This window comes from Emydura macquarii, unplaced genomic scaffold (genome assembly GCF_026122565.2).
Source record: "Emydura macquarii macquarii isolate MOO-44397 ecotype Brisbane River unplaced genomic scaffold, CSIRO-AGI_Emac_v2 contig_1043, whole genome shotgun sequence".
Taxonomy (NCBI): domain Eukaryota; kingdom Metazoa; phylum Chordata; order Testudines; family Chelidae; genus Emydura; species Emydura macquarii.
The window spans coordinates 3,462,671-3,487,504 of NW_027131180.1; the positions used below are offsets into that span (position 1 = coordinate 3,462,671).

At 42.6% G+C, this 24,834-nt stretch overlaps 1 protein-coding gene across 2 annotated transcripts in view; it reads left to right on the forward strand.

Moving 5' to 3' along the window:
• PDK3 (pyruvate dehydrogenase kinase 3) overlaps nt 1–24,834 on the forward strand; it is an 82,579-nt gene that overhangs the window by 512 nt on the left and 57,233 nt on the right. Inside the window, exon 1 of one of the 2 annotated variants that reach the window (XM_067545054.1) lies at nt 7,648–8,072. The exons of the other annotated variant lie outside the window; for it this stretch is intronic. Coding sequence (XP_067401155.1) covers nt 7,967–8,072 — 106 coding nt within the window. The 5' untranslated portion in view covers nt 7,648–7,966. Of the gene's footprint in view, nt 1–7,647; nt 8,073–24,834 lie in introns of those variants that run through there. 2 annotated transcript variants of the gene reach the window in all.

Below are 24,834 nucleotides of genomic sequence, written 5' to 3' on the forward strand. Positions count from 1 at the left end.
TACTGTAAAAGACACTAGTACTAACAACCTTCCTTGATACCCCCAGCTGCCTTCCCTCTGTCTTTCTTTCCCCCCTTATGACTGGAAGGGTATTAACGGGCCACTTTACCTGGAATGGTTCCTTGAAATATGTATTAAATACTTATGCCAAACAATCTGTTCCATGTTATATTTAGCTGTGACACAGTAAATATGTTTTCCAGATTGCAGAAGAGCTCTATGTAAACTTGACAGCTTATCTCTCTTATCAGCAGAAATTGGTCAAATAAAAGATATCACCTCACCCACCCTGTCTCTCTGATATCCTGGGACAAACATAGCTACAATTACACTAGTATTATTGAAAAGTCACTACCAGGAAGCTATCTGTGACTGAGCCAGGTCCTCTGCTGCGGCGCTAGCCTGAGCTACGGATAAAAGGAGATTCAGCTCAACAATGCAAGAGGACTGAGCAGGGTAGTAGTCTTTGCTCTGAAACTGACACTCTCAGTGGCCTTTTGTCAAACCATATTGGACAAAATTTTCAAACCTGAACATCTAAACTTAAGCACCTAAATTTAAAGCTATTGATAAGTCAAAGCTTCCAAATACTTCAGTCTGAACTATGAGTGCTCAGCACCTCTAAAAATAAGGTCACTTTTGTTTCGATGCTTAAAGATAGACACAGGTGCTTAACTTCATTTACTCAAGTTTGAAAATGTTGGCCTTAACCTCTCTGTGCCCCATATTCCACCTTTGCAAAATGGGGTAATACTTACCTACGTTATAAATGCTAACAAGTATCCGGACCCCTCTGTAAAGTGCTGTGTAGATTCTAAAACTCACCATCTTGAATTCAATAGGGCCAAATCCTATTAATCTTTTCCCTGTAGTCCCATCTGTCAAGATCCTCCATAAGAAGGTAGGCAAATAATAAGAAAAAGATTAGACCAACAAAATTAGGCAAACAACATACTAGAGGAAATGCCTATGTGGTCTTAAGAATGCCCATTCTTTACCTGCCCAGCTGCTCTTGCTTGCGGGGAGCTGAGCCCAGCGGCGGTTCCCCCATCCCTGCACTTGGCTCACCTCCCAGCGAGCAAGAACTGCCCAACTGCTCTCGCAGGGATGGTGCAGCTCCCCTTCTCCCCCCAGTTTAAATGGTAATCAGCTGTTTAAAACATTTAAACAGCTGAGTACCATTTAAACGTTTAGGCTTTAACATCCCTACTTGAAATAAGTTCTTAGGACACCAAAATGTCTCATAAAAAAACGGGATTGTCCTGGTAAAACAAGGAGAGAGTCTGTTTAACCTTCTGCCATACCAGCCTACATACACGCAGTTTCCTTTGATCTCAGAAACTAGGCAGAATTGGTCTGTTTAATCATTAATTAGTCATCCTTGAATTTACGTTGCATGTCTTTGCCTATAAAATGACTTTTAAACATACGTACGTGATGTGTCCCTCCAAACAAATGTCTACTCTGTCAATACAAATGTTCAAGCTGTCTGGACTGGCTCAGGACCATAAACCTCAGGTATAAACCTCAGGGCAGACTGTTTAGAAGCAGGGCACACACCCCAAATTGGCTGTGAGTTCTATACTTAGATTTCACCAACCAAGTATCTAGTATAAACTTCTCAGGCACTGCAACAGCCTTAACATGGAGCCACAGACAATCCCCTTGGATATTCCAATCTACCTTGCCACCCTGGTAAGCTTGCCTTTGTGATAGATGGTCTATTACACCAAAAATCACAATAATATTCAGGTTACTCCCAGTCCCAAAGGATCAGTTGCTTACTCAATTGCATTTTAGATCCTATACCAAAGACAACACTTATAGCCAATCCTATAATAAAATTTAAATTATAACTAAAGATTTATTAACTAAGAAAAAGAAATGAGTTATTTACAAGGTTGTTATGCCAGGCAGAGCTAATTACAGCTGCCTGCAGGTTTTGGATACCAGGTGAGGAATAAAAACACGCCCACACCAATTAGGCACACATTTTTAATTACAGCTTACACTCCAAACAGCAGAGGGAGCCCCTAAAGCTCTGCGAAGCGGCTGCAGGGGAGGGCCACACCATCCCAGTAGATTAATGGCTGAGTCTTATTGCGCAATTGGCATTACGAGCTTTTATATGCAGCATAACATATTTACTCTGGGGAACAGCAAGCATTGGCATATTTACAGCACATGACCTTGCTTTTTAATTTTTTTGGGGGGGAGGCACAGAAACAAGCTATGCAGTGGGTTGCAAAATCGGCCCTGCAACTTGTTTACGGTGCTGTGCCAGCAATTCTAATTAAACCAGTTCAGACTAGCCCTGCTGTGTCACTTTCTTCAGCGCGTTATAAAATTTTCTGAAACCTGCCACTAGAAAAGTTAAAGCAAGTAAACGTACACACACAAATGAGATACAGGCTTAGGTTCCAAAATATAATAGAAGCTGCTGTAATATGCAAGCCCTTTAAGTTTTCTCTGGGTAACTGAGGCCAAGCAGTGCAGATCCCATGCTTATGCTTAGAAATCTTGCCCTCTCCTAGTCCAAGCAGCACAGAAATACAGTTCCTTCTTGTCAAGGATTTTTATTCCCTTACCCCAGAGCTCAAGCTGATGAGACGAGTCCACATGCTCGTATTCTCTTCATGGGTGTGGGGAGGAGCAATCAACAAACTCTTTGTTTTTTGATGTTCCACAAGAGCTCATAAACACTAAACAAAACATTCTTATAAACTTAAGATCTATTTTAACAATAATAACACACAAGTGAGCCAGACTGGTTTCCACCTATGTATTAGTCACAGATCAGTTGAGGCCTAGGCATGAGCTGACAGCTGATCTGTCAGCATCACACAAATGTACTCTATTTTGAACCCACAGTGTGTCTGCATATCAGAGAATGCAGATTTACTTGTCTCAGAGAATGGGATATCTTATTTCTATGAATAGTTTAAATGACCATTCAGTCCATCCACTATATTGTGGCGGTGCCCTAGCTAAAAGCAAATTACGGAGCAGGGTGGGAGGAAGAATTCCTACCATGTTGCTGGGGATGAGGAACAGCTGAAAAGGCAATAGATCAGAGGTTATAAATGAGGCTCCTCAAACATTCCAAAATACTTTGAAGCTGTGCAATTATTTACAATATTTATTGGGCACCTGTCAACATGGGTAGCCCTGCCTGAGCATAGAGGAAGACATGGTCCCTTAGTTAAGGATCTTTTTATCTCTGGAAATTAGCTCTACTCTCATGAATTCTTGGACAAATACTTGCGCCAGTAAGTTTGTCAAAGCTAGATGCATAAATGTCTTGGTTAGAAGCAAACTGTAAAATCTTGTAGAGCCAAGGAAGAGATAGCAAGAAATTATAGACTAAATAATAATGAATATTTGGTTTAAAAAAAAAAAAGGTTGATGTTTGCATTATTGTAATCCTTCCTGAAGAAGGTAGCATAGTTTGGAGGACTGAGCATGTAACTGCATCAGGACTGCCTTAATTCTAATCATATCTATAACATTGATTCATTTTGTGACCCATGGCAACTCAAAAATTCTCTGGACTCTGCTATGGAATGGGTAGTTCATTATCTTGTATCATATAGCCATTTACACATGAAAGGGGATGTAAAAACTACCAATTAAAACAGTAGCATTTTATAACTATTATGATTACACAGGATGCAAGACTAGAAAGAACAAGGCTTTCTGTTTCTAGTGTATAAAATGGGGTAATACTACTGACTTCCCTTAGTATGAGCATTAATGAATTACTGTTCAATGCTTTGAAAATGTAAAGTATGTATTGGTGTAAGTAATAAAGTATTAAGAAACACTGGAAGGAAATGATCTCAACCTCTTGATCTCTCAACACACAAAGTTAATTTTTTCTTTCTGGTCTAAGTATATAAATAACCTGTTATAAAATACTAAATGTAACTGTGATTTGCTCCAAGGATAAGAAAACTGAGGGTCAGATTATAAAATAAAGGAAAAAAGCTAATGACACTGTTTGTTTTAATTTCTTAGCTTTCCTTGAGGGGTCGGTTTTCCGAAGAAGTCATGCAGAAAGATAGAATTGTCTGTGATATTTATGTTAGTGAGACACAGTCAGCCTGAAGAACATGCTTAATCAATTGGAGTTGGAAGAATAAAACATTTTATGATTTCTAGAGTGAGGATAAAAACTGCTAGTTTAGTATTGCTGAATCTTTAGAAAATGGCTGAAGAATTCTGACTTAAACCACTGAAGAATTCTGGCCCCTGATTCAGGAATGTAGCCCTGCTCTGGAAAACACTTATGCATTTGTGTTTAACTCTAGTTGAAATCAATAGGATTTAATTATATGCTTAAGTGCTTTCCAGAATTGGTAATGATTTCTCTTTGAAGTTCTTAAAATGAAGCAAAAGCAAACATATTCTTGGACTATATGTGGACTTTTATTTTCCCTGTGAGGTAGACAGAGAAGGTAACATTTTAGAAATTTGAATACCCACTAACATACAAATAATCTGTTTTTACTGGACTAGTGGCAAAATTGTAATTACCTCATCTGGAGCACTATCTAGTCCCCATCCTCTGCAAGGCTATTTATTTGGTATACGCAGGTGTGCGTAATGGTCTTGATCCTGCAGACATGCACATGCTTACAGTTAATCACATCCGTGTTTACAGGATTGAGTCCAAGTTCAGTTCACAAGACACACCTGGTCTGAACAGAAGCCTGTCACTATCTTACATCTGTTATTATGACATCTCTCCATCAATATCTGGATTGATGTTTAAAGAATGCTTAGTGATACGTGTCCATTTCCCTTGCTTTTTTGTTCTCTTCTTAGCCCCACAATCTAATTCTCTCTCAATAATGCTTTCAGACATGAAAATTCAAATAAAACCTCCAAGACAAGAGACATAAATATCTCTTTCTTGGAACTGATAATTATTTCATTATTATTATTATTATTATTATTATTATTAAGGAAATAACCAAAAAGTGGCAAAAGCTAGAAAAAGTATGAACAATTTTGAAGTCTAGGCAGAACTAACACAAAAAGCAAAGTGGTAAAATGGTTAAAAAAACAAACTACCTTTGAAACAAATATTTCTTAGAAAAGTATTGTAGGCACACTAAGATTTGGGGTGAAATCTTGACTCTGTTGAAATCCATGGAAGCTTTGGGTTTTGGCTTTTCAAAAAGAAAAAATAAAGAAACCTTTAAAAATATTTGGATAGCCTCAGGCATTATTACACAGGGAACTTGATTCAGTGGATGTGACACTACCCAGGACAACTGGGTCTATTTGTCTGTCTTTTCTATTTACATGGAAGATCTTTGGAGCTGGAGTTTTCTCTATGTGTTTATACAGTGCCTAGCACAACGGGACGCCAGTCACAGCTGGGGCCTCCATGTGCTACTGTGACATAATAACAGAAAATGCTTCATTTGTGTCAGCATCCAGGGACAATCCTCCTTAGATATGAGGACTCTCATGAGTGTAACAGACTAGCAATGGAGCACCCTTCTCCCTGCACATCAATAAACTATACTTTGCTGTGAAGAAGCAGATTGTGCCATTCCAGGTACAGGCTCCAACATTTCATTTAGTAAGTGAGTAAACTGGTGTGTCCAGTCTCCTCTCTCTCTATAGTAGCAACTGCCCCAAAGCCTTTCTCTCTCTCGTTTTTTTGCATTACATCATGGTGTTCCCTTTCCTCCCCATAACATTACCTCAAGCTTTTTGGTCCCTCACTTCCCACCCTGTAATTTTATGTTTATTTTGATACCAAATTTAGGCCCTAGTATAATTACCCTATCCAGACTAATACAGCCACTTATATTAATAATCTCCCACCCCCACAAAAGAGCATTTCCCCTTCCTGCCCAACTCATTGCTACTACCCATTGAGATAAAATGATTTCCAACTATATAATACCTAATTCATCAGAGCCCACTCTTACCTATGCAGTTGCTATTAATAGTGTCACTCTAGGTCACCAGTAGTCAGACATCTTTTTGCTTCATATGGCTAATAGTGACAGTATCCCTTTTCATTTTTCTACACTTGATAATCCTAATCTTTTATGCATGTGGAGAGATTGCCTTACTATGGACAAATGTGAAAGCTGCATGTGTGCTCCTCATTGTCCCTCAGAGTAGAAAATTTTGCTGTATGTTTTATATTCTCTCAAGTGGATGTTGCTGTATGTGTTAGTGTCCCCAACTGTGTGCAGATGGGCAGTATTACTGGGTTAGACTGTGACTTCACTAGGAAAAATGGTATTTAAGCCACGATAAAATCCTGATGAAGCAGTTATAGTTTTAACCTATAAGGGGGGCATGCCTAGGCTGTGTGTGAAGGTTTTCCTTGACCAGCTAACATTGGTTAAAACTACAATATGCCTAATCTACATAAAAATTCTAACATGGATTACCTGAACATGGGTTAAAAATACACCATTACTCCCCAATCACTAGATCACAAGACTTTACAGTCTGTGACTTTTTCACTGCAAAAGAGGTTTGTTTGACATTAAGATAGCTAACTTTAGAATCAAAATCAATGGAGATGAAGCACAGGTAGTTTTTACCTGGATATAGCTAGTTGTGGTCAACCTACATCGCCACCTTGTGTTGACCTCAACAAGCTACATCAAGGTAAAACTATCAATGTTTCATCTCCACTAGGAATTTTACATCATTAGCAATCTCCATGTAAAACCACACCTTTTTTGCAGTGAACACATGACCTGTTTCCCTGTGTGGAGATGAAAGGTGGGCTACAGGCTTTTCTCCTGTGTGGTTATGAGAGGAAGGGAAGAGAATGTGGCTGGGTGTATTTTCATTCCGTGTTTCCCCTTGTGCAGGTATGAGCTGGTTGCTGGGCCCATTACAGTTTTCCCTTCTGTGGGGGATGCAAGGAAGGTTGTGTGTTACAGTCTCTTCCCCTGTGCAAGGAGGGGAATGGAGGGTGTTGCTGTGTGTGTGTTAGTCTCTCCCCCCAGGTGGGGACAGTGTGCGTGTGTGACTGTATATGTCTCCCTTGTGTGGGGATGGCGGGTGTTGCTATGTGTGTGTCACAGTCTCTCCCGCTCTGTGGGGATGGTGGGTGTTGCTGTGTGTGTGTGTGTGTGTGTGTGTGTGTCACAGTCTCTCCCGCTCTGTGGGGATGGTGGGTGTTGCTGTGTGTGTGTGTGTCACAGTCTCTCCCGCTCTGTGGGCATGGTGGGTGTTGCTGTGTGTGTGTGTGTCACAGTCTCTCCCGCTCTGTGGGCATGGTGGGTGTTGCTGTGTGTGTGTGTGTGTGTGTGTCACAGTCTCTCCCGCTCTGTGGGCATGGTGGGTGTTGCTGTGTGTGTGTGTGTGTGTCACAGTCTCTCCCGCTCTGTGGGCATGGTGGGTGTTGCTGTGTGTGTGTGTGTGTGTGTGTCACAGTCTCTCTCCCGTGGGCATCTGGGCATGATGTGTGTGTGTGTGTCTCTCCCGCTCCATGGGTGTGTGTGTGTGTGTGTGTGTGTCACAGTCTCTCCCGGGTGCAGCCAGTGGTCGCTGTCACACCTCTCACCTGCCAACCCCACCGGCCCCTCGCTGGCGCTTGCCCGTGCCCGTGCCCTCAGGGCGAGCTGGCGCATGCGCAGGGGGCCCGGTGCCCAGGCGCTGGCGGTTGCCGGCTGCGCAGTGCCGGCCGGCTCAGGGGCTGCCTACGTGCGGCTGCCAGGGCCGGCTCGGGCCGGGGTGCCAGTGCGCGCGTGCGCGCCCCAGGTGCCAGTCGTGCCCCAGCCGCCCGCCCGGGCCCGGCAGGAGGAAGGCGGCGCGGACCCCGTTGGCTGCCGGCGACAGGCGGAGCCGGCCTCGCTGGTTGCTGCTGCTGCTGCTCCCGCCCCGCGGCATGAGGGAGGGCGGCGGCGGCTGCTGCGCCACGACCCCCGCTCACTAGCCCGGCCGAGCCGCGCAGGCGGCGGCGGCGGCGGCGCGCACCATGCGGCTGTGCGGGGCGCTGCTGAAGAGCCCCATCCCCAAGCAGATCGAGCACTACTCGCGCTTCTCCCCCTCGCCGCTCTCCATCAAGCAGTTCCTGGACTTCGGTGAGTGACGCCCCCCCGCGCGTCGCTGTGTCTCGGGGGGGAAGGGCAGTGCGCAGAGGCACCCGCCGCCGTCGTGCCCCCCCCCCGCCCCGCCTGGCTGGGGGTGGGGCCCAGGCCCCCCCCCCCCCCGCCGTGTGTGGGGGGGGGGGGGGGCTGATACTCAGGCACGTGCCGCCGCCCCCGGGGGGGCTTGAGGCGATGCAGCCCGTCCCCACTGATGGTGACTGCGGCGGCCTCTCTCCTTCCCGGTTCAGGGTGTCGGGTGGGAGGGGCCGCCGTGGGAAGCCGAGCAGGCTCCTTGTCCAGCTGACTGCTGCGTCCCCTGTGTGGCAACACGGTGTGGTGCTGCCGCCCCTCCTCCCGCTGGAAAACTTCTCCTGGCTGCAGTTGGTTCTCGGTGCTCCCGGGAACCTGGCCAGAGACTGAGCTGCAGGCCCTGGCTTGCACTCGGTGAGGTGCCTCTTGGGTGGTAACTTTCTGGCTAGAGGGGAAGGGAGCTAGGAGTATCCGAAGTACTCAGTGGCCTTGTGAAGGGCCTGGGTTCAGCCCTCAGGGTTATTAGTGTTATTACAACTGAGGAACCTTGAGAGCTGGAAGGGGCCAGGCTGAGGCACTGGCTGTGAGCAGGTGGCCTGCAGGGAAGAGAGGGAGGCTACCTTTTTTTGTGGCTATGAGGGTCTTCATTTCAGTGCTCTCTCAAGGTAGCTACACTGCTATTAATTCCTCTTGAGTTAGCAAAGCCCTTGTGACTGGATCACTGCACAGAGTTTTCTACAGAGCCTGGCAAGTTTACAGACTGAGACCACACCCTAAATTCCTCCAAAAAGTAGTGTCGAGCTTTCATTTAAATCAATTCATGCACATTCATTTTTCCCTCTGAAACAATTCATCCAAGAAGGGGTCAGTTTTTTCCAACTTTGGGCCCTAACTTTTCTACTGTAGAGCTTTACCCAAGAAAATAGGTTCAGTTATAAAAACCCATAATTAGGTGCTTTGGAGCTATTAGGCTAGTAATAGAACTGGCTTGGCCAGTTAGCCTTAACAAAAGAAGCATTAAGATATAGCTCAGCATTAAAACAAATGTGTGAGGTGGATTCTGCAGCTACATTTAAGGTTACATTTGAATTTAGCTGTGGTTAAATCTATACAATATGTTTAACTAAAAGCTTTAACTTTTTACTGAAAAAGTAGGATGAGACTTTCCTCTCCTCTTTAAAATGACTATACTATATAAAAATTCAAATACTAAACAGCCACTAATTTGTATGGAGTGGGGGAATCATCCAAATAATTTATATCCTATAACTAAGGCTATGGCTATACTACAGCTTAAGTGACATAAATTATGTCACTCTGGGGTGTGAATTAGCCATCCCCTTGAGTGACATAACTTATGCTGATTTAAGCACCAGTGGGCAGCGCTACGTCAGCATGAGAACTTCTCCCATTGACATCACTACCACTGCTCGCAGGGGCTGGAGTGATTAGGTCGATGGGAGGCTTAGAGAGGCCACACTAGACAGTTTACAGCGCTGCAGCTGCCTAAATGCAGCCTTAATTATTTGATTTTTGGTGTTAGTGATGTGTGCAGCAGGAGCATGGCATCCATAGGACCTACGTTTGAAATGTGCAGAAGAGCTAGAAATTAATGGGAAGGCAGACAGTAAATTTGTAGCAGTCTGTTAAGATATTTTCAGCTGTCCCTTGTACTTGATGATGGCTGTAGAGGAGGGAAATTTAGCACTTGTTAGCTTGGTGATGAGAAGCAAGTCCAGCATTTGAAATATGTGGCAGTTTGGGCAGGAGAAATTGGAAAACTGCTTGATATTATGCCATTGAAGATGGTGCTGTGGAGACGCTGCCTCTCTGTGCGCGTCAACTGCCTGGATAGAATCATACACTACAGATCTACGTTTACATCTATCTCTGGCAACTTCTCCGTTTTCTGTGTTAATATTTGCTTTCTTCAAATTCCTTTTCAAAACGTACTTATAGCGCAGCTTTTGCCCTCCTCTTATTGCATTTCCCTTCCTTGATTTCACCATAGAGGAGAATCTTTGAGAGCCGATGATCTGACATACAGACAACATGACCTGTCTATCTCAGCTGTGCAGCTGCTATAAGTGCCTCAACACTGGGCATGCCAGCTCTTCTCAATATTTTGGTATTTGGAACTCGATCTCGCCATTTAATTCCTAGAAGCTGCTGTAGATGTCTCAGTTGCAAGCTTGTAAGCTTTTTGATGTTGCTTATGTAGAGTTATTGTTTCTATAGAATACAGAAGTTCAGTCAGCACCACAGCACGATAGACCTTCATCTTAGTTGCTGTAGCGATGCAGTGCTGATACCAGAAACGTTTCGATAGTCTTCCAAACGTTTTGGAGGCTGACTGAATGCGATATGCAACTTCTGCATCAGGTGTGTTATCAGTAGAAACTGTGCTAGATATATAAAGGTTTTGACACATTTAAGGTTTTTCCCCCATTGACAAGAACTTCAGTTACGGTATCACTGCCTACATTTTGTCTGTTGTATGTTTGGTAAAGAAGTTCAGTTTTACTGGTATTTATCTTTAATCCAAATTGTTTAGATATAACACCTTGGGGATTCTTGGACTTCTTCAAATGTCTTAATAGATGAGATTTCCATGTATTAATATTAGAGGGCCTCAGGGGGACCCTATTTTCCTTTTCATGACGTTTCTGTGTTGATTACAGCAATTGCTGTCACGGAAAAGTAATATTAATAGATTCAAGGCCAGAAATAGGGATGTAAATGGTTAAATGTTTAAATGGTAAGCAACAGTCTTACCGTTTAGTGATTCGTTTAAATGTTATCCTGAGGGGGAGCTTCATGGAGTTCGGGGTGGAAGAATTCAGCGGTGCCCACTCCCTGCATAGCATTGCACCTGCCCACATTTGGACTGTTGTAGAGGGCTGGCCACCCAGATGTTTGGCTCGGTGCCTGCACGCTGAGCGAGAAGCACCCAGCTGCAGCTCAGCAACCCTGGACTAGCCATGTGGAGGCCGGGCAGGAAGGAAGTCAGCAGCGCAGCCGCAGGTGACCGTCTTCAGCAAGCATCCCCCTGTGAGGAGCCACTTGCCCACTCCTTGCTAAAAGTGGACCCTGCTGCCTGGGATAAGTTAATCATTTAACCATTTAAATGATCTATTTTTAGAGGTTTAAATGGGTACTTAATTAAACAAAATTTTACACCCCTAGCTGGAAGGGACCTTTATGATCAGCTAGTCTGACCTCTTATATAATACAAGCCACAGAACTTCCCCAAAACAATTCCTAGAACCTATCTTTTTGAAAAACATCCATTCTTTATTTAAAAATTGTCAGTTAGAAAGAGTCCACTGTGACCCTTGGTAAATTACTCTCACTGTTAAAAATGTATGTCTTATTTCCAGTTTGAATTTGCTTCGATTCAGCTTCCAGCCATTGGATCATGTTATACCTTTGTCTGCTAAACTGAATAGCCCATTCTTAAATGTGTGTTCCCTATGTAGGTACTTATAGACTGTCATCAAGTCACCCCTTCATCTTCTCTTTGATTAGATTCAATAAACTGAGCCCCCTGAGTCTGTCACTGCAAGGCAGGTTTTCTAATCCTTTAATCATGGTTGTGGCTCTTCTCTGAACTTCTCCAATTTTTCAACATCCTTCTTGAATTGTGGACCCCAGAACTAGACACAGCATTCCAGCAGCAGTTGCAGCAATGCCACAATTATAGAGGTCCGCTCTACTACTACTTGAGATTCCCGTATTGTCCTTTTGGACATGGCATTACACTGGGAGCTTATGTTCAGCTGATTATCCATCCACAACTCCCAAAACTTTTTAGAATCACTGTTTCTGGGGATAGAGGTCCCCCTTCCTGTAAGTATAGCCTATCATCTTTGTTCCTAAATGTATATATTTACATTTAAGCCATATCTATACTGATGGCGGCAAATTCGCCACCGCCAGATCAATCTTTCTGGATCGATTGAGCGGTCAGTGTAGACCCGCTGAATCGATCAGGAAGTTGACTGAGTAAATCCACCCCTCAAGCAGCGTAGCGCTGTGTTGACAGGAACAGTGTAGACAGTGTGCAGAAGGGAAGCAGAGCAGTTGACGTGAGTTACGCAAGCTACTCTGCGTAGTTTGCGTCACTTCCGTTGACTGCTGCCGAATCACCTGGTAAGTGTAGACCAGGGCTTAGTCACATTAAAACATGAATTGTGTGTTTGTGCCCTGCTTATGAAATGACGCAGATTGCTCTGTATCAGTACTTGTCCTTTTCATTATTTATTACTTCTCCCAATTTTTGTGTCATCTGCAAACTTTGTCAATAGTGATCTTGTTTTCTTTCAGGTCTAAGTAGCGCAGAGCAATGAACTGATCCCTGTGGGACCCCACTAGAAACCAGGGTGGATAAAAATTAATGATTTAAACAAAACATTTTTTTAATCAGATTTTTTTATTTAGATCAGATCTTTTTGATTTCAAAACAAAACAATAAAATACTAAATTTCTCTCTCATTTAAAAAATAACAGTTACAATTCAATCTCATCACAAACATGCTAAACCTACACTTACAGTCTCATACAAATGAATTAATGGCTCAGGTCTGTCCAGCCTAACTACCAGCTCTTGCTTCTTGAAAGTTCTGGGCTTTCAGTTTCTGTTTGTTTGTTTCTCAGCAGACTAAAGTCACATGTGCAAAGAAAGACACAGGCTGGATAGGATTGTTGTTGTTCTGTGCTTATGTGGTGGTGGAGCTGGGCTTAGCAAGGCAAAGGAGTTAATTAGTCTTAAAGACAGAGAGACAAAGGATGGAGGCAGAGTTGAAAGGAACAGTGGAATGGACTGGAAAGAAAAAGGGAAAACGTTATTCACTACACACACAGCTTCCTATATTCCCACACACTGTTGCCACAGAAAAACTGTCATAGCTTCTGGGCATAAGAGAGACCCTATCTGGGAATATTTTGAAGAAATTCCTTCCTGGATAAAAAAGGAAAATGTATGAAGTGTAAGCAGTGCAAGAAGGAGATGCAGGACCTAGTTGCAAGAATGAAACATCATAATGAAAACTGCTTATTGGGAGAAAATGATGTGGATATATCTGAAGAACACTGTGGATCAACAGGTTAGTCAAGACTCTATGCCAGGGGTGTCAAACTCATTTGCTATGGTGGGCCAGATTTGAATTAAATGTACTTCAAGTGGGCCATACATACCATAAATTGAAATACTAGGCACTTTTGGAGCACGTGTCTCATGCACATAGTGCTTCACGCACTGCCATCAGAGTACACAGATTTCGTGGCAGCGCGCGCTGCCGCGAGATCTCAGGGTGTTGTACCCTGTGGCGGCAGCGCGTGCTGCCGCAACATCTCAGGGCGTTGTACCCTCTGGCGGCAGCGCGCGACACCGCCAGGGGCCGGACCAAAAAGGTTGGCGGGCCATATCTGGCCCGTGGGCCGGATGTTTGACACCCCTACTCTATGCCTTTTAGTATAAGTGTGATTTAACAAGTAAATTCCCAAGCTGTTTGCTATGTTGGATGTTGCTAGAAAAAAAAGTTTAGCTTAGTTAATCCTTATGGCTTGTTTAATTAGTTAACTAGATTTAGAATTTATCACCCAAGTATGTAGTACAGGAAGCTGCAGTAAGAGAAATCTAGAGTTGCCAGTTGGTGTCATTTTCTTATTTTATATTACATAATACATGCCCCTTGTTTTGGAACATCATGGCCACTGATGCCATATGTTTATTCCCTATTTTACTATTCCCTGTTTTACTATGACTCAGTTTCCACAAAAGCATTCCTTTATTAGTCCAAAGACCTCTTTAGATGTGTTGTTTACATCCAAAATACAAATATATGCATATACATGCCTATATTCCAAATCCTAGCAACATTACAGTTATAAGTATTCGCCTGAATATTTACAATAGGATCAGGTATGGGAAGTACCTATCTTCCCATTGTGGTGTGACTCAAGGGGGGGTTAAGGAAAACTTTGACAAAAAATATAGAAAACTGTTTTTTTCTTCACTGTTAAAAACAACTGATGTCATTGCTGGTAATTGGACCTTAGCTAATGCCAGCTGAAGCCCTGTCCTTTGCCCTGATCAAGACAAGATTAATGACTGGGCCTCTTCAAGGTTTTCTTATCTCATTTGGCCATATTTCTCCCTACCTAGTGACCTAAGCATTTCTTTATTATAAACTAAACAAGCCAATTATTTACTGCACCTGTTATCTAATTAGCTATATTTTATTTCTATTACCTCAGCCCAAATCTTAAATAATATAATACCAGTATTTCAAGGGTCACTACAAGATTAACACAAACAATCCTCCTTTCTCATTTCATTCTTTGTGGTCATATGCTTTTGATCTATTGCTCATATTAATATATTCAAACTTAATTTAAAACCATAGTTCACTCAGGTCTAATGTGGACCTGTATTCCTATAAAATGTATACATATTACTGGTCTTGACTTCATTTTTTTTATACATCATAAATGTGATCAAGTCATAATCACTTTTGCCTAAGTTACTGTTGATTTTTAGTTCTGTGATCAGTTCCTTTTTAATCTACCAAGACAAGGTCTAATATAGAATTCCCCTGTGTTGGATGAGTTAGGAAATTGCCATCTATAATATTTAGAAATACCAATGATGTTTTAGTACTGGCAGCATGAAACCTCTAGAGCAGCGGTTCTCAACCTTTTTTTCCCGAGTACCATTCGGGTAAGGTACAGTCAGGTCAAGTGGTACTTGACCTGACTGTACCTGACCCGAGTACCACTCGGGGAAAAAAAGGGGGAGGAGGGTTTCGTGGCGGGGGGGGGGGGGGAGAGGGGACTTTCGGCGGCGGCGGGTTACATGGGGGAACAATGCCCTCCGCCAAAACCCTTCTGCCGTTTGCCTCTTTTCGGCAGCAGGGTTTCGCAAGGGTGGATGGGTGGGCACTTCCGGTGGCGGATTCGGCGGTGCGCTACGGCTCGCGTACCACCCAGCCTTCTCCGAAGTACCACCGGTGGTATGTGTACCACCGGTTGAGAACCGCTGCTCTAGAGTATGTCACTTAGATTGAAGTCTCCCATGATCATGCAGATTTTTTTCTACACATTATAGACAGGTGCATAAGGAGCCTTTCATCCTGTTTTCTAGCTATTTGGTCATCAGAAGCAGCCAAGTAATGCTCCATCTTGTGCTTTATCTCTTAGGATATTGGTCCATAAAAATTCAAGATAATTTTCCACCAAGTTGTCAATGACTCTTAAAAATGCCATTGTTGACATGGAGTGCCACTCCCCATTTGCTTTCGCCCACTTGATCCTTCCTAAATAGGTTATGACCACTGATTTTAACATTTCAACTCTGGAAATCATTCCATCAGGTTTCAAGCAATATCACTGAGATCAAATTTATTTATCTAAGGAAATAAAATGTCTAAAACTATGAAAGAGTGCAAACAAACTAGAAGCTAGTTAACTTTTAGAATTGCAATTGAAGCTGCCAGATTCTTTGGCTCAGACTGAGGCGGTCAAGAAGGAAATGGGAATGCTTAGTTCATTGCAACCCTATATTATCTTCAGTACAGGGCATGAGGATAGCTGGCGCATACGTGGAGTGAATGGACACTGCTGCTTAAGTGGAGGGAACGCCACCCCACCCCGCTCTGCCTCCAAGCTTTGCTCCATCCCCGCCCCCCTAACCATGGCTTCAGCCTCAGTTCCTGGCCCTGCCCGGCTGCTGACTGCGGTTCCCTGGCTTGGCCCTCGGCTGCCGCGGCCTCGGCCTCTGGCCACTATTCCCTGCTCAGTCCCCGGCTGCCACAGCCCCTCTCCCAGTCTCGGCTGCTGTGGCCCCCCCACCCTCCCCTGGCTCCAGAGGTTGCAGTGCTTGGAGCAGGGAGGCGAGCCCAGCCAGCCCTGTGGGACAGGAGCTGCCATGAGACCTTTTGAAATATTCAGGTGACCCAGTTTTGGGTCCCAACCAACAAAAACTCTGCCTTAAACGAAAGCCTTCTATGAAATGCAATCTCCACATTAAGGATATATACAAAAAGTTCATCTTTCCAGAGTCTGAATCTCCAGGAAAAGAATGCAGTTTCTTCTGGGTTATTGCCACTCTTGGTGTTCCAATCTGCATTCTCTGTGCCCTACACTATTTCTGCTGTGAGTCAATCTATAGAAAAGTTACTAAGTGTTTTTCAGTACCAGTGCAGCTGCACCAGTGCTACCAATAATGAAACCATACCTGTAGACACATGTAGGTGTTACTACCACAATGTCATCTAACCGTGTTTAGATGACCCAATGATCTAAATATCTATACCTGGTTTACCGTATGGATTAAACTGATACTGAAAGAGGCTTACAAATTTTCCTAACATAGCCAATATCCAACAGACTCCATACAAGCTGGGCCACTCTTTGGTTATCTTTTGGTCTACTCTCTTTCTGAGGTTGGGACCCAGTGTGTTCATCTCCCCACCTACACACACTGTAAGGTAGCAGTTCCTAAACTGTGGTTCATGGGATCATTAGAAGTCTGTACAGTACTTGTTGGTTGACCAAGGAGAACTGCTGGTCACATGGTGATGATTCTCCATGTTTTCAGTTGCAATATTTCATTAAGACTGTTAAAATACTAAGTATTTTCCCAATATTGGAAGATAGAGGAGGATGGGCAACCTGTGGCAACCAGACAGAAGATGACCAGGAGGAAATCCACACAGCTAAAAGTCTCCAGTCAATACCATATTTTCAACATGGAAACTGGAAGATATCTCTGAAGATGTAGCTGGCCCAGGGGAATGGAGAGATGTATGGGATCCACTGACGGTTAGCCCAACCTGTAGGAAAATCAAGCTTGCCCACAAAGAGTTCTCTAAACATCGAAGGAAGGCTGACGATGTTTGCTGGGAATTCAAGTGCTCAGAAGAATTGAAAGAACATCCTGCAAGGGACAGGCAGACAGCAACATGGCGTGCTGTTTTCTTGGAGCCAAGACATGAGATGTCACTCTTAAGATTTGGATAGGCTTTTGAAATCAATGGGAAAATATCCCTTAGTGATGGTTCATACTAGCACTAATGACACTTAATCACGGGATATCTCGCAGATAATAGATAATTTTTAGAAACTCAGAAGTGTGCTGAAGAAGCAGAATGTTCAAGCAATCTTCTCAGATCCTTCCGGTCACATGAGCAAAGGAAGACAGAAGGTAGAAAATTCTGGAAGTTAATGGCTGTCTAGATAACTGGTATAAGTTGGAGGATTTTGGTTTTGTGTAACATTACAGTCCCCTCTCCCCATAGAAGATGGCCTCCACCTCAGAAGGGGAATTAGTCTTCTCAGGGACTGGCTGGCTAGAGTAATCAGGAGGGCGTTAAACTAATAACAAGGGGAGGGTTTTTAAAAAAAAAAAAAAAAAAAAAAGGAAGATGTGAGCAGTCAGCATAAAATCAAGATATTGAGAACAAAATTAATCAAGAACATAAAGAGAAGAAATTCTTTAATTGCCTATTACACCAATGTTAGGAGTCCAAGTAAGAAATAAGAGGAATTGGAATTGCTCATTTATGTGTGTAAAAGTAAGGTACAAGTTGACCTTTCCTGAGACTCAGAAACCAATGGGGTTTATTGCATTCAATAGTGCTCTTATGATAGTTGTAGTTTTCTGTTTTCATTGCATACATGCTTGAGGACATTCAGCTTATTGTGGACCACTTTGCTTGTGCCTCAAAATGCTTTGGTTTCACAATCAGCCTGAAAAAGACAAACGTCATGTACCTGCCAGCACCAGGATCCCATTGTCACAATTGACAATACTCCCCTCAACACTGTTAAGAAATTCTGCTAACTGGGAAGCATACATTTCCAGCAATGCCATGTTGGATGATGAGATTATTCAGCACCTAGCAAAGGCCAGCTTGGCATTTGGCAAGCTGACCCACAGGCTCTGGAGAGAGCATGGAGTCTGCCTCAGAACTAAGATAAAAAGCTACTGCACTGAGAGAGCTTCCACTTTTGCTGCCTGAGATCCATCTGCAGCAGCAAGTGGCAGGACAGGATCCTCAACACTAAAGTCCTTGAGTGGTGCCAAATCCTTGGGATCGAGAGCATGCTCATCCGGGCTCAACATGGAGGCTTCTGATATACACAAAGTGGTGCTCTACTGTCAGCAGAACGTAGGAACCTGTTCTAAGGGTCAACTCATTCTCAGATATAAATACACCTTAAAGGCCAACCTCAAAGCATGCAAGATAGATGTTAGAACCTGGGAATTTGTTGCACTGGACAGACCCAGATGAAGCAGTCTGTGCTGTGAGGCTGTGTCTGCTTTTGACGAGTGGCGTGTGAGAAGAGAGCAAGTTGTAAGGCCAATGTCTCAAATCCTCTCTACAAAGACAACTACACTTGCAAGAGGTGCATCCATATTTGCAAATCCAGAATTGGACTTACTTCCCATGTGAGAAGCCATAAAAACAAATAAACCCAGAACTCAAGTTCATACTAGCTGAACGCTCATCTGTTAAAGTGGGAGAATCTATCTGTCTACCAATTCAACAATAAATATACCTATTTAACTTTCAACTTCTTAAGTGAAAGTCTCTAGACCTTGATGACACTTGAATGAAATTTAGGGGGATGTAAGGTCACTGAATCACCAAGATTCTCAGAGTGGTAGGTAGGGAGTTGGTGTGTTAATCTTCTTTACCATCTAATTTCTTTGTCTTTCTATTAGAGAGAGAAATCAAATGCTGTTATTTGTCTAGCAGTTCACAGCATGCTTAGCTGTGATATTGGTATGTTGGGTCAAATTAAATAACCATGCCTACTCCAATCAAATGGAGTTGGCTAGCCCCACTCCCCAAACATACTTGTAGCTCTTTCCATATGCCATCTCATGTTACTAATAGAAAAGGCAGACTATAAATAAGTTTCTTAATTTGCTTGCCTTTTTGCATGTATTGGATAGGTATGATACTGAAATGGTACAGAATAGAAATGCATCGTTTCACACTGCTAACAATTGCACTTTTATCTATGATCAGAAATACAGATTGAGAAAGTGTTTTATTAATAAGCATAACTGACCTCTGGACAGCAGGAATTAGAATAAACTAACTAGTCAGCAACCCTACAACTTGTCGTGAATTTCAATCTCTCATCTGAGATTGGAATAACGGGGACATTGCAACTGAGGATTGAGGAGCATATGCAGAGTTATGTGGGGATGTTTGCCTCTTGCCAGTTTCTCTGGCTCCAAATTCATTCATGACAAAACAGTTATTTCTCAAAATAGAATGACTCAAACATCATAAAAATATGAATTTCTTTGTTTAGAATGATTCAGTAAGACATAAAGTGATCATTTGGGGCTGCTTTCTGTTCTGTAGGCCGATGTCCTATTTCTGTGAAGTTTCAGAGATGCTCATGTTCCTCATTAAATACGGAATGGATATCTTGATGTACTGAACACTCATGATTAATGAAGTATTACCATGTGATAGTGCACTCTTAGTGAATGGAAGAAAGCAGGCATAAGAAAGCAGAATGAAACTTAGACTGAAACCTAAGCTTGCTCTATGAGATTTTAAGAATCAAGGATGGAGCTCTGGGAGTAGGAAGGATTGGGGCTCACCCTCAACATCAGCCTCCTCATATCCTCCTCTTTGTGTTGTGGAGCATCTGTAGAAAAAATCCCATGACCAGACGGACTTCCGCCACAACAAATTCTCCACTTTTGCCATTTCCTAGCTAACCAACTCTATTTTTCCAACTTAATTGAATTCCATGTCCACAATTCCAGCTGCCTTTTTGCCAACTTTGACTCACTTCTCAACCCCTCCCCTTTTCCTGTCTCCAATTTTCCCTCTGCACAAGGTCTTGCCAGTTTCCTCCCAGAGAAAAATTGACTAAGTACAACACGATCACCCTTCTCTTGACTTCCCTTCACCTTATACAAAGTTTCTCCTCTCATCACATACACAGAAGTTTCTCATCTGCTGTAACCCCTCCATGTGCTCCAGTGACCCCATCCTATCTCCTGATCTCCCTTCTTCCCACTCTCATCTCCTTCCTTACTCTTTGCCTTAACCTGTCACTCTCCTCTGGCTCTTCTCCACAAAATACAAGGATGCTTTAGACCCCACCCATAACCGCACAGCCCTCTCCAGCTGCCGATCTATTTGCCTTCTCATTTTCATCTCTAAGATCATTGAATGCTGTGTTTACAATCACTGTTTGGACTTCCTCTCCTGTAATTCTATCCTAGAGTGTGTCTAATCTGACTCTCACCCCTTGAGCTACACTGAAATCACTCTAGCCAAAGCCTGTCTTAATCAAATCTCAGAATCTGTACTCCATCCTCATCGTCCTTGACCTGTTAACTGCTTTTGACACAGTCAGCCATGCTTTTCTTCATGAAAATTCATCTTCCCATGGCTTCCATGACTTTTTCCTTGCCTGGTTCTTCTTCTGCGTTTCTGATCACTTCTTCAGCAAGTCCTTCAGAGGATCATCTTCATCCCCCTCTCCAACTTCCTCTGAAGTTTCCTCAGGTCTCTGTCTGGGTCCCCTTCTCTTTTGCCTCTAAACCTTATCTCTAGGTAATCTCACCTACAAACATAAATTCTATAGCAAAGACACAGAACTACCTCTATACTCCAGACCTGTTTCCTGTCCAGATTAAACTCTGGTATCTCCATGTGGATGTCAAGCCATCAGTTGAAGTTCAATGTGGCTAAAACAGAGTTTGTACTCTTTCTTCCCTCACCTCAGCAACTCCTTTTTCGATCATTGTGGACAACACTATCCTACCTGTCACTCATACCCATGGCCTGGAGATCATTTTCAACTTGGACCCCTCTCCTTGACCTCAAATCCAGGCTATGTCTAAATCTTGCAGATTCTTTGTGCGTAATATCTCTGAGATTCAGCTTTTCCTATCCGCCAAACTGCTAAACTCTAATCCAAGTTCTCATAATCTTGTGTCTCTCTTGCTGCAACATATTGCTCTCTGGCCTTGACAAGTGCCGTCTTGCTGTGCTCCTCTGCATTTAGAGTGCTGCTGCACAGATCATTTTCCTAGCACATCACTTTCACCATGTCATACCTGTCTCTATATCTTTCCAATGTCTCCCCCTTCTTTATTGCATTGAACATAAGCTATTCGACTTCACTTTTAAGGTCCTTCACAACTTATCCCCACCCTACTTATCTCTCATTTGCTATTGAAAGGTCAGATCCTGCATCTTATCTCAGGATGCCAGCCTCCATCTCCCGCTTCTAAAATTTTCAAACAAGTACTTCTGTTTTTTTCTCCATGATGCCTACAAAAAACTTGACAATGGTAGGCTGCTGGTCTGTGGAGATCACTGCCTATCATACTGACCAATATTGTCTCATTGTCATTGTTTCCTTGTAATCCCCTGTCAGTCTGTGTTTATCCATCTGTTGTCTCATCTTATACTTAGGTGGTAAGCTCTTTTGGGCAGAGAGCAAGCTGCTGTTCTATATTTGTATGATGCCAAGCGCAGTGGGGTCCAGATCTATGACTGGGGCTCTTAGGCACTATACTAATACAAATAATTAACAATAATAAGGTCTTAATCCCCAACTCCTAGATAGGAAGTACAGTTTAATTCACACTGATGTCTTGTCTATAGTCAAACTGTAAAATCTTTCACTATACTTGGTTTAAAAGGTAACTTTTTGCAGGGTGGCTGAATAATATAAGGTACAGAGGGAATAAGTGTGCACACAAACAGCTAGCATGAATGAGGTATTTCCTGTTGCATTTTTTATCATCCCTGGCATATGTGGCACTTGATGAATAAAAAGGCCAGCCTCTCTGGGTCCTGAAGATCTGCTGTACTAAACCTCTTATGGGCCTGATTTTTCTCTTTACCATTCCACCCTCTTAATCCATTTACGAAGTAGCTATAGTCATTTGGGGAGATTCATACTTGATTCTACCTGATACAATATGATCTCCAGTTTTTTGTGATGTAGTCTGCAATGGAGATACTAACTAATTTTAAATTGATTTCATTGTGATCTAAATAAAGTGATGTACTGTATTTTGGATTACTACAGTCTCTAACAGTAGTAGTAACATATGAACAGGCTCAAAAACCTGCAAGGGCACGAAGAAGTATTGTCCAGGCAATTGAGTTAATTTGAGATGAGGAGCTGCTGAATTTCTCAGGGTAAGGGGGAGCTGGTAATCAATGCAACTGGAGCAGGTGCTGAGAGTGGCCAGAAGTGCTTTTCTTTTTATGGGAGATAGGGCAGTGAGGATCAGAACAAGTGCAGTAGCTATGTGGTAGAGAGCCCCTGAACATTTTGGAGCTTGCAGTAGCAGTCTTTACCCGCCTCCTTCCTCTTCTACTGTCTTTGAAGCGGGCTGTGAAGAGGAGTGAGGATGGGGGCAGAGGTGCAAGAAAGAGATGTGGCAATGTAAATTAAATACATGTGGCTTTTGGGGAGCATTGCATTAAGAGTGGATAGCATAGGTACTTTTCACTTAGTCATCCTCCGGTTAATATCTGTTAGGGAACTTTTTCAGATTATGTATCCGAGAGAACAACTCAAATTGCATTCTCCCTCCAACAGCACAGTATGTTAAGAACGCCTATAGACTACATGTGAACAGTTGCCTTTAGACTATATATCAAAGGCTGCCTGGTAATTTCACCTTTTTCCTTCTCCCACTTAGGAATAATATGTAGTAATTTTCTTCTGTCCATCACAGTGATTAAGTAAAAACCAAAAACAAACAAAAAAAAAAAGACTCCTTGCTGTAGAAGATTGTAATTGGCAAAAGCGCACCTTGTTGTCTTGAACTTTTTTACAGCAAAGAATGAAAAATGTGTGATTTATCATATTGGGTAATACAAGTATGACTTCCCCATGCCTGATTTTGAGGAGATTGACCTGTACATGATTGACTCTCAAAATATCTGCAGAATTGATACGTGTTTTATCATGACATATTTGTCCAGTAGGAAAAATGCAGAGGTGGAAACGCTACAACCTAAAAATATCCTTTAGCATTATTGTCTGTGCATTGTATTGTATAGATGTGATTATCTAGATGCTCTGATGTGAAGGGCTTACGTGTTAATTTAGTGGTTTATGAAACTTTCATTTTTTGAGCTACTTTATGAGAAATAGGCAAGCTCCCATCATAACATTTTAGTCCCCAACTACTTGTTTTCCTAAATGTTTCACTCTTTGGACACCCAGGGAAGAATTCTACAGACCACAGTTACATTAATTTTGGATACCACTATTGTCTCTTTCATTGTGGTGAGATGTTTCCATTGCTAAATGCATGTTATAAGTTGGTTATAATTTTCCCAGGTTACCTTTTGAGCTGAAAATGCTCATATATTGCCTCAAACTAGAAGTGATTTTGTGTGTGCGCCAAGAAGATTAAAATATCCATTTGGCCGTTGAATTGTCTTAATAGGAATAAAAACTATTTTCCAGCTGTTCTTATTAATTATCATTTGTGCTTGAACAACTAAGCTTTGTTTCAAACTTTGCATGGGTATGTATCCCTGAGCTAAGAACATATTAATTGTTTTGAAGAAATTTGGCTGTGAAATAGTAAGGGTCTTTTAAAAACATATGAAGATATGTAATTTTGAATGTTTGCAGGTGTGCAGACTGTTCTAACGGTTGCAAGTGTAGCTTTTTTACCTCTTCCCCTCAACTTCTTTATTCTTGGTTAGTGTTGGGGAAAGGCATAAGCATTATGAGCCTGTGCCCAGAGATCAAGTTCCTGGAGTCACTTGATAGCTCAAAATATGAGCTTTCTTGTTTTCTTTTTTGTTGTTGTGTTTTTGTTTTTGTTTTGTTTAAGTTTCTGCTCTCTTGGTATCATGAATATGCAAGAAGGGTTGTCAGCAAGGATCCTCCCCCATCCCGACTCCAGGTTCTTTGTTCATTTGAATGGGGATAGTGTTGTCCAATGTCCTTTCCTCCAGGAAAGATTCTACCCTGCCAGAAGATGGCAACAGTGGACCTGGGACAAGGCTGTCCCAATCTGCCCAAAAAGGAGTGTTGCTGGTCTCCAAACCAGTCCAGCAGACTGCTCTGGTGTTTATGGCCCCTTCTAGTGTCACCCTGAAGAGGGTCCAGGGCCATGCTGCTGGGGTGGGATTATGTAGAACATGTTTAGGATTTCATGTTGTCTTAATCTGCCCCTGTTCTCAACAAACATGGAATCCTGTTCTAAGGTCTGTACTAAAAAAGCTTGTCCCCTTTGCTCACAAAGAATTTTCCTGGGTAAAGTACTATTTGGTCTTATTGTTTCCTTTCAAATGGAATTAAATAAAACTTTTTGTTGCTTCATTAAGAGCATTGGGGAGTAATCACAGAGGATGGATGTATATAATTCTGACATCAGCACATTCCATTTACCTGCAGCTCCAGCAAACGTTTGATTTTTGTTATGGCACCACAGATTTGCTCAGGAAATAAAACTTTGAGGGTAAAATGTTTCTGTAGACATGTAGATAGATGGAGGTACCTTGGCCACTTGAGAAAACTGAATCATTAGCCAGTGAAGGGCTATGTTGATCTGCTACCTGAAAGGGAATTATCCAGGATCCAGCTGGTACGCACCCAAATTCTTAGGTTTCTATTTCTGGTTGTGTTTTCAAATTCTTCTCTCAGTGTTTTTAAAATTATTTCAAATTACCTTTGTAAATGGCATTGTAGCTAAAAG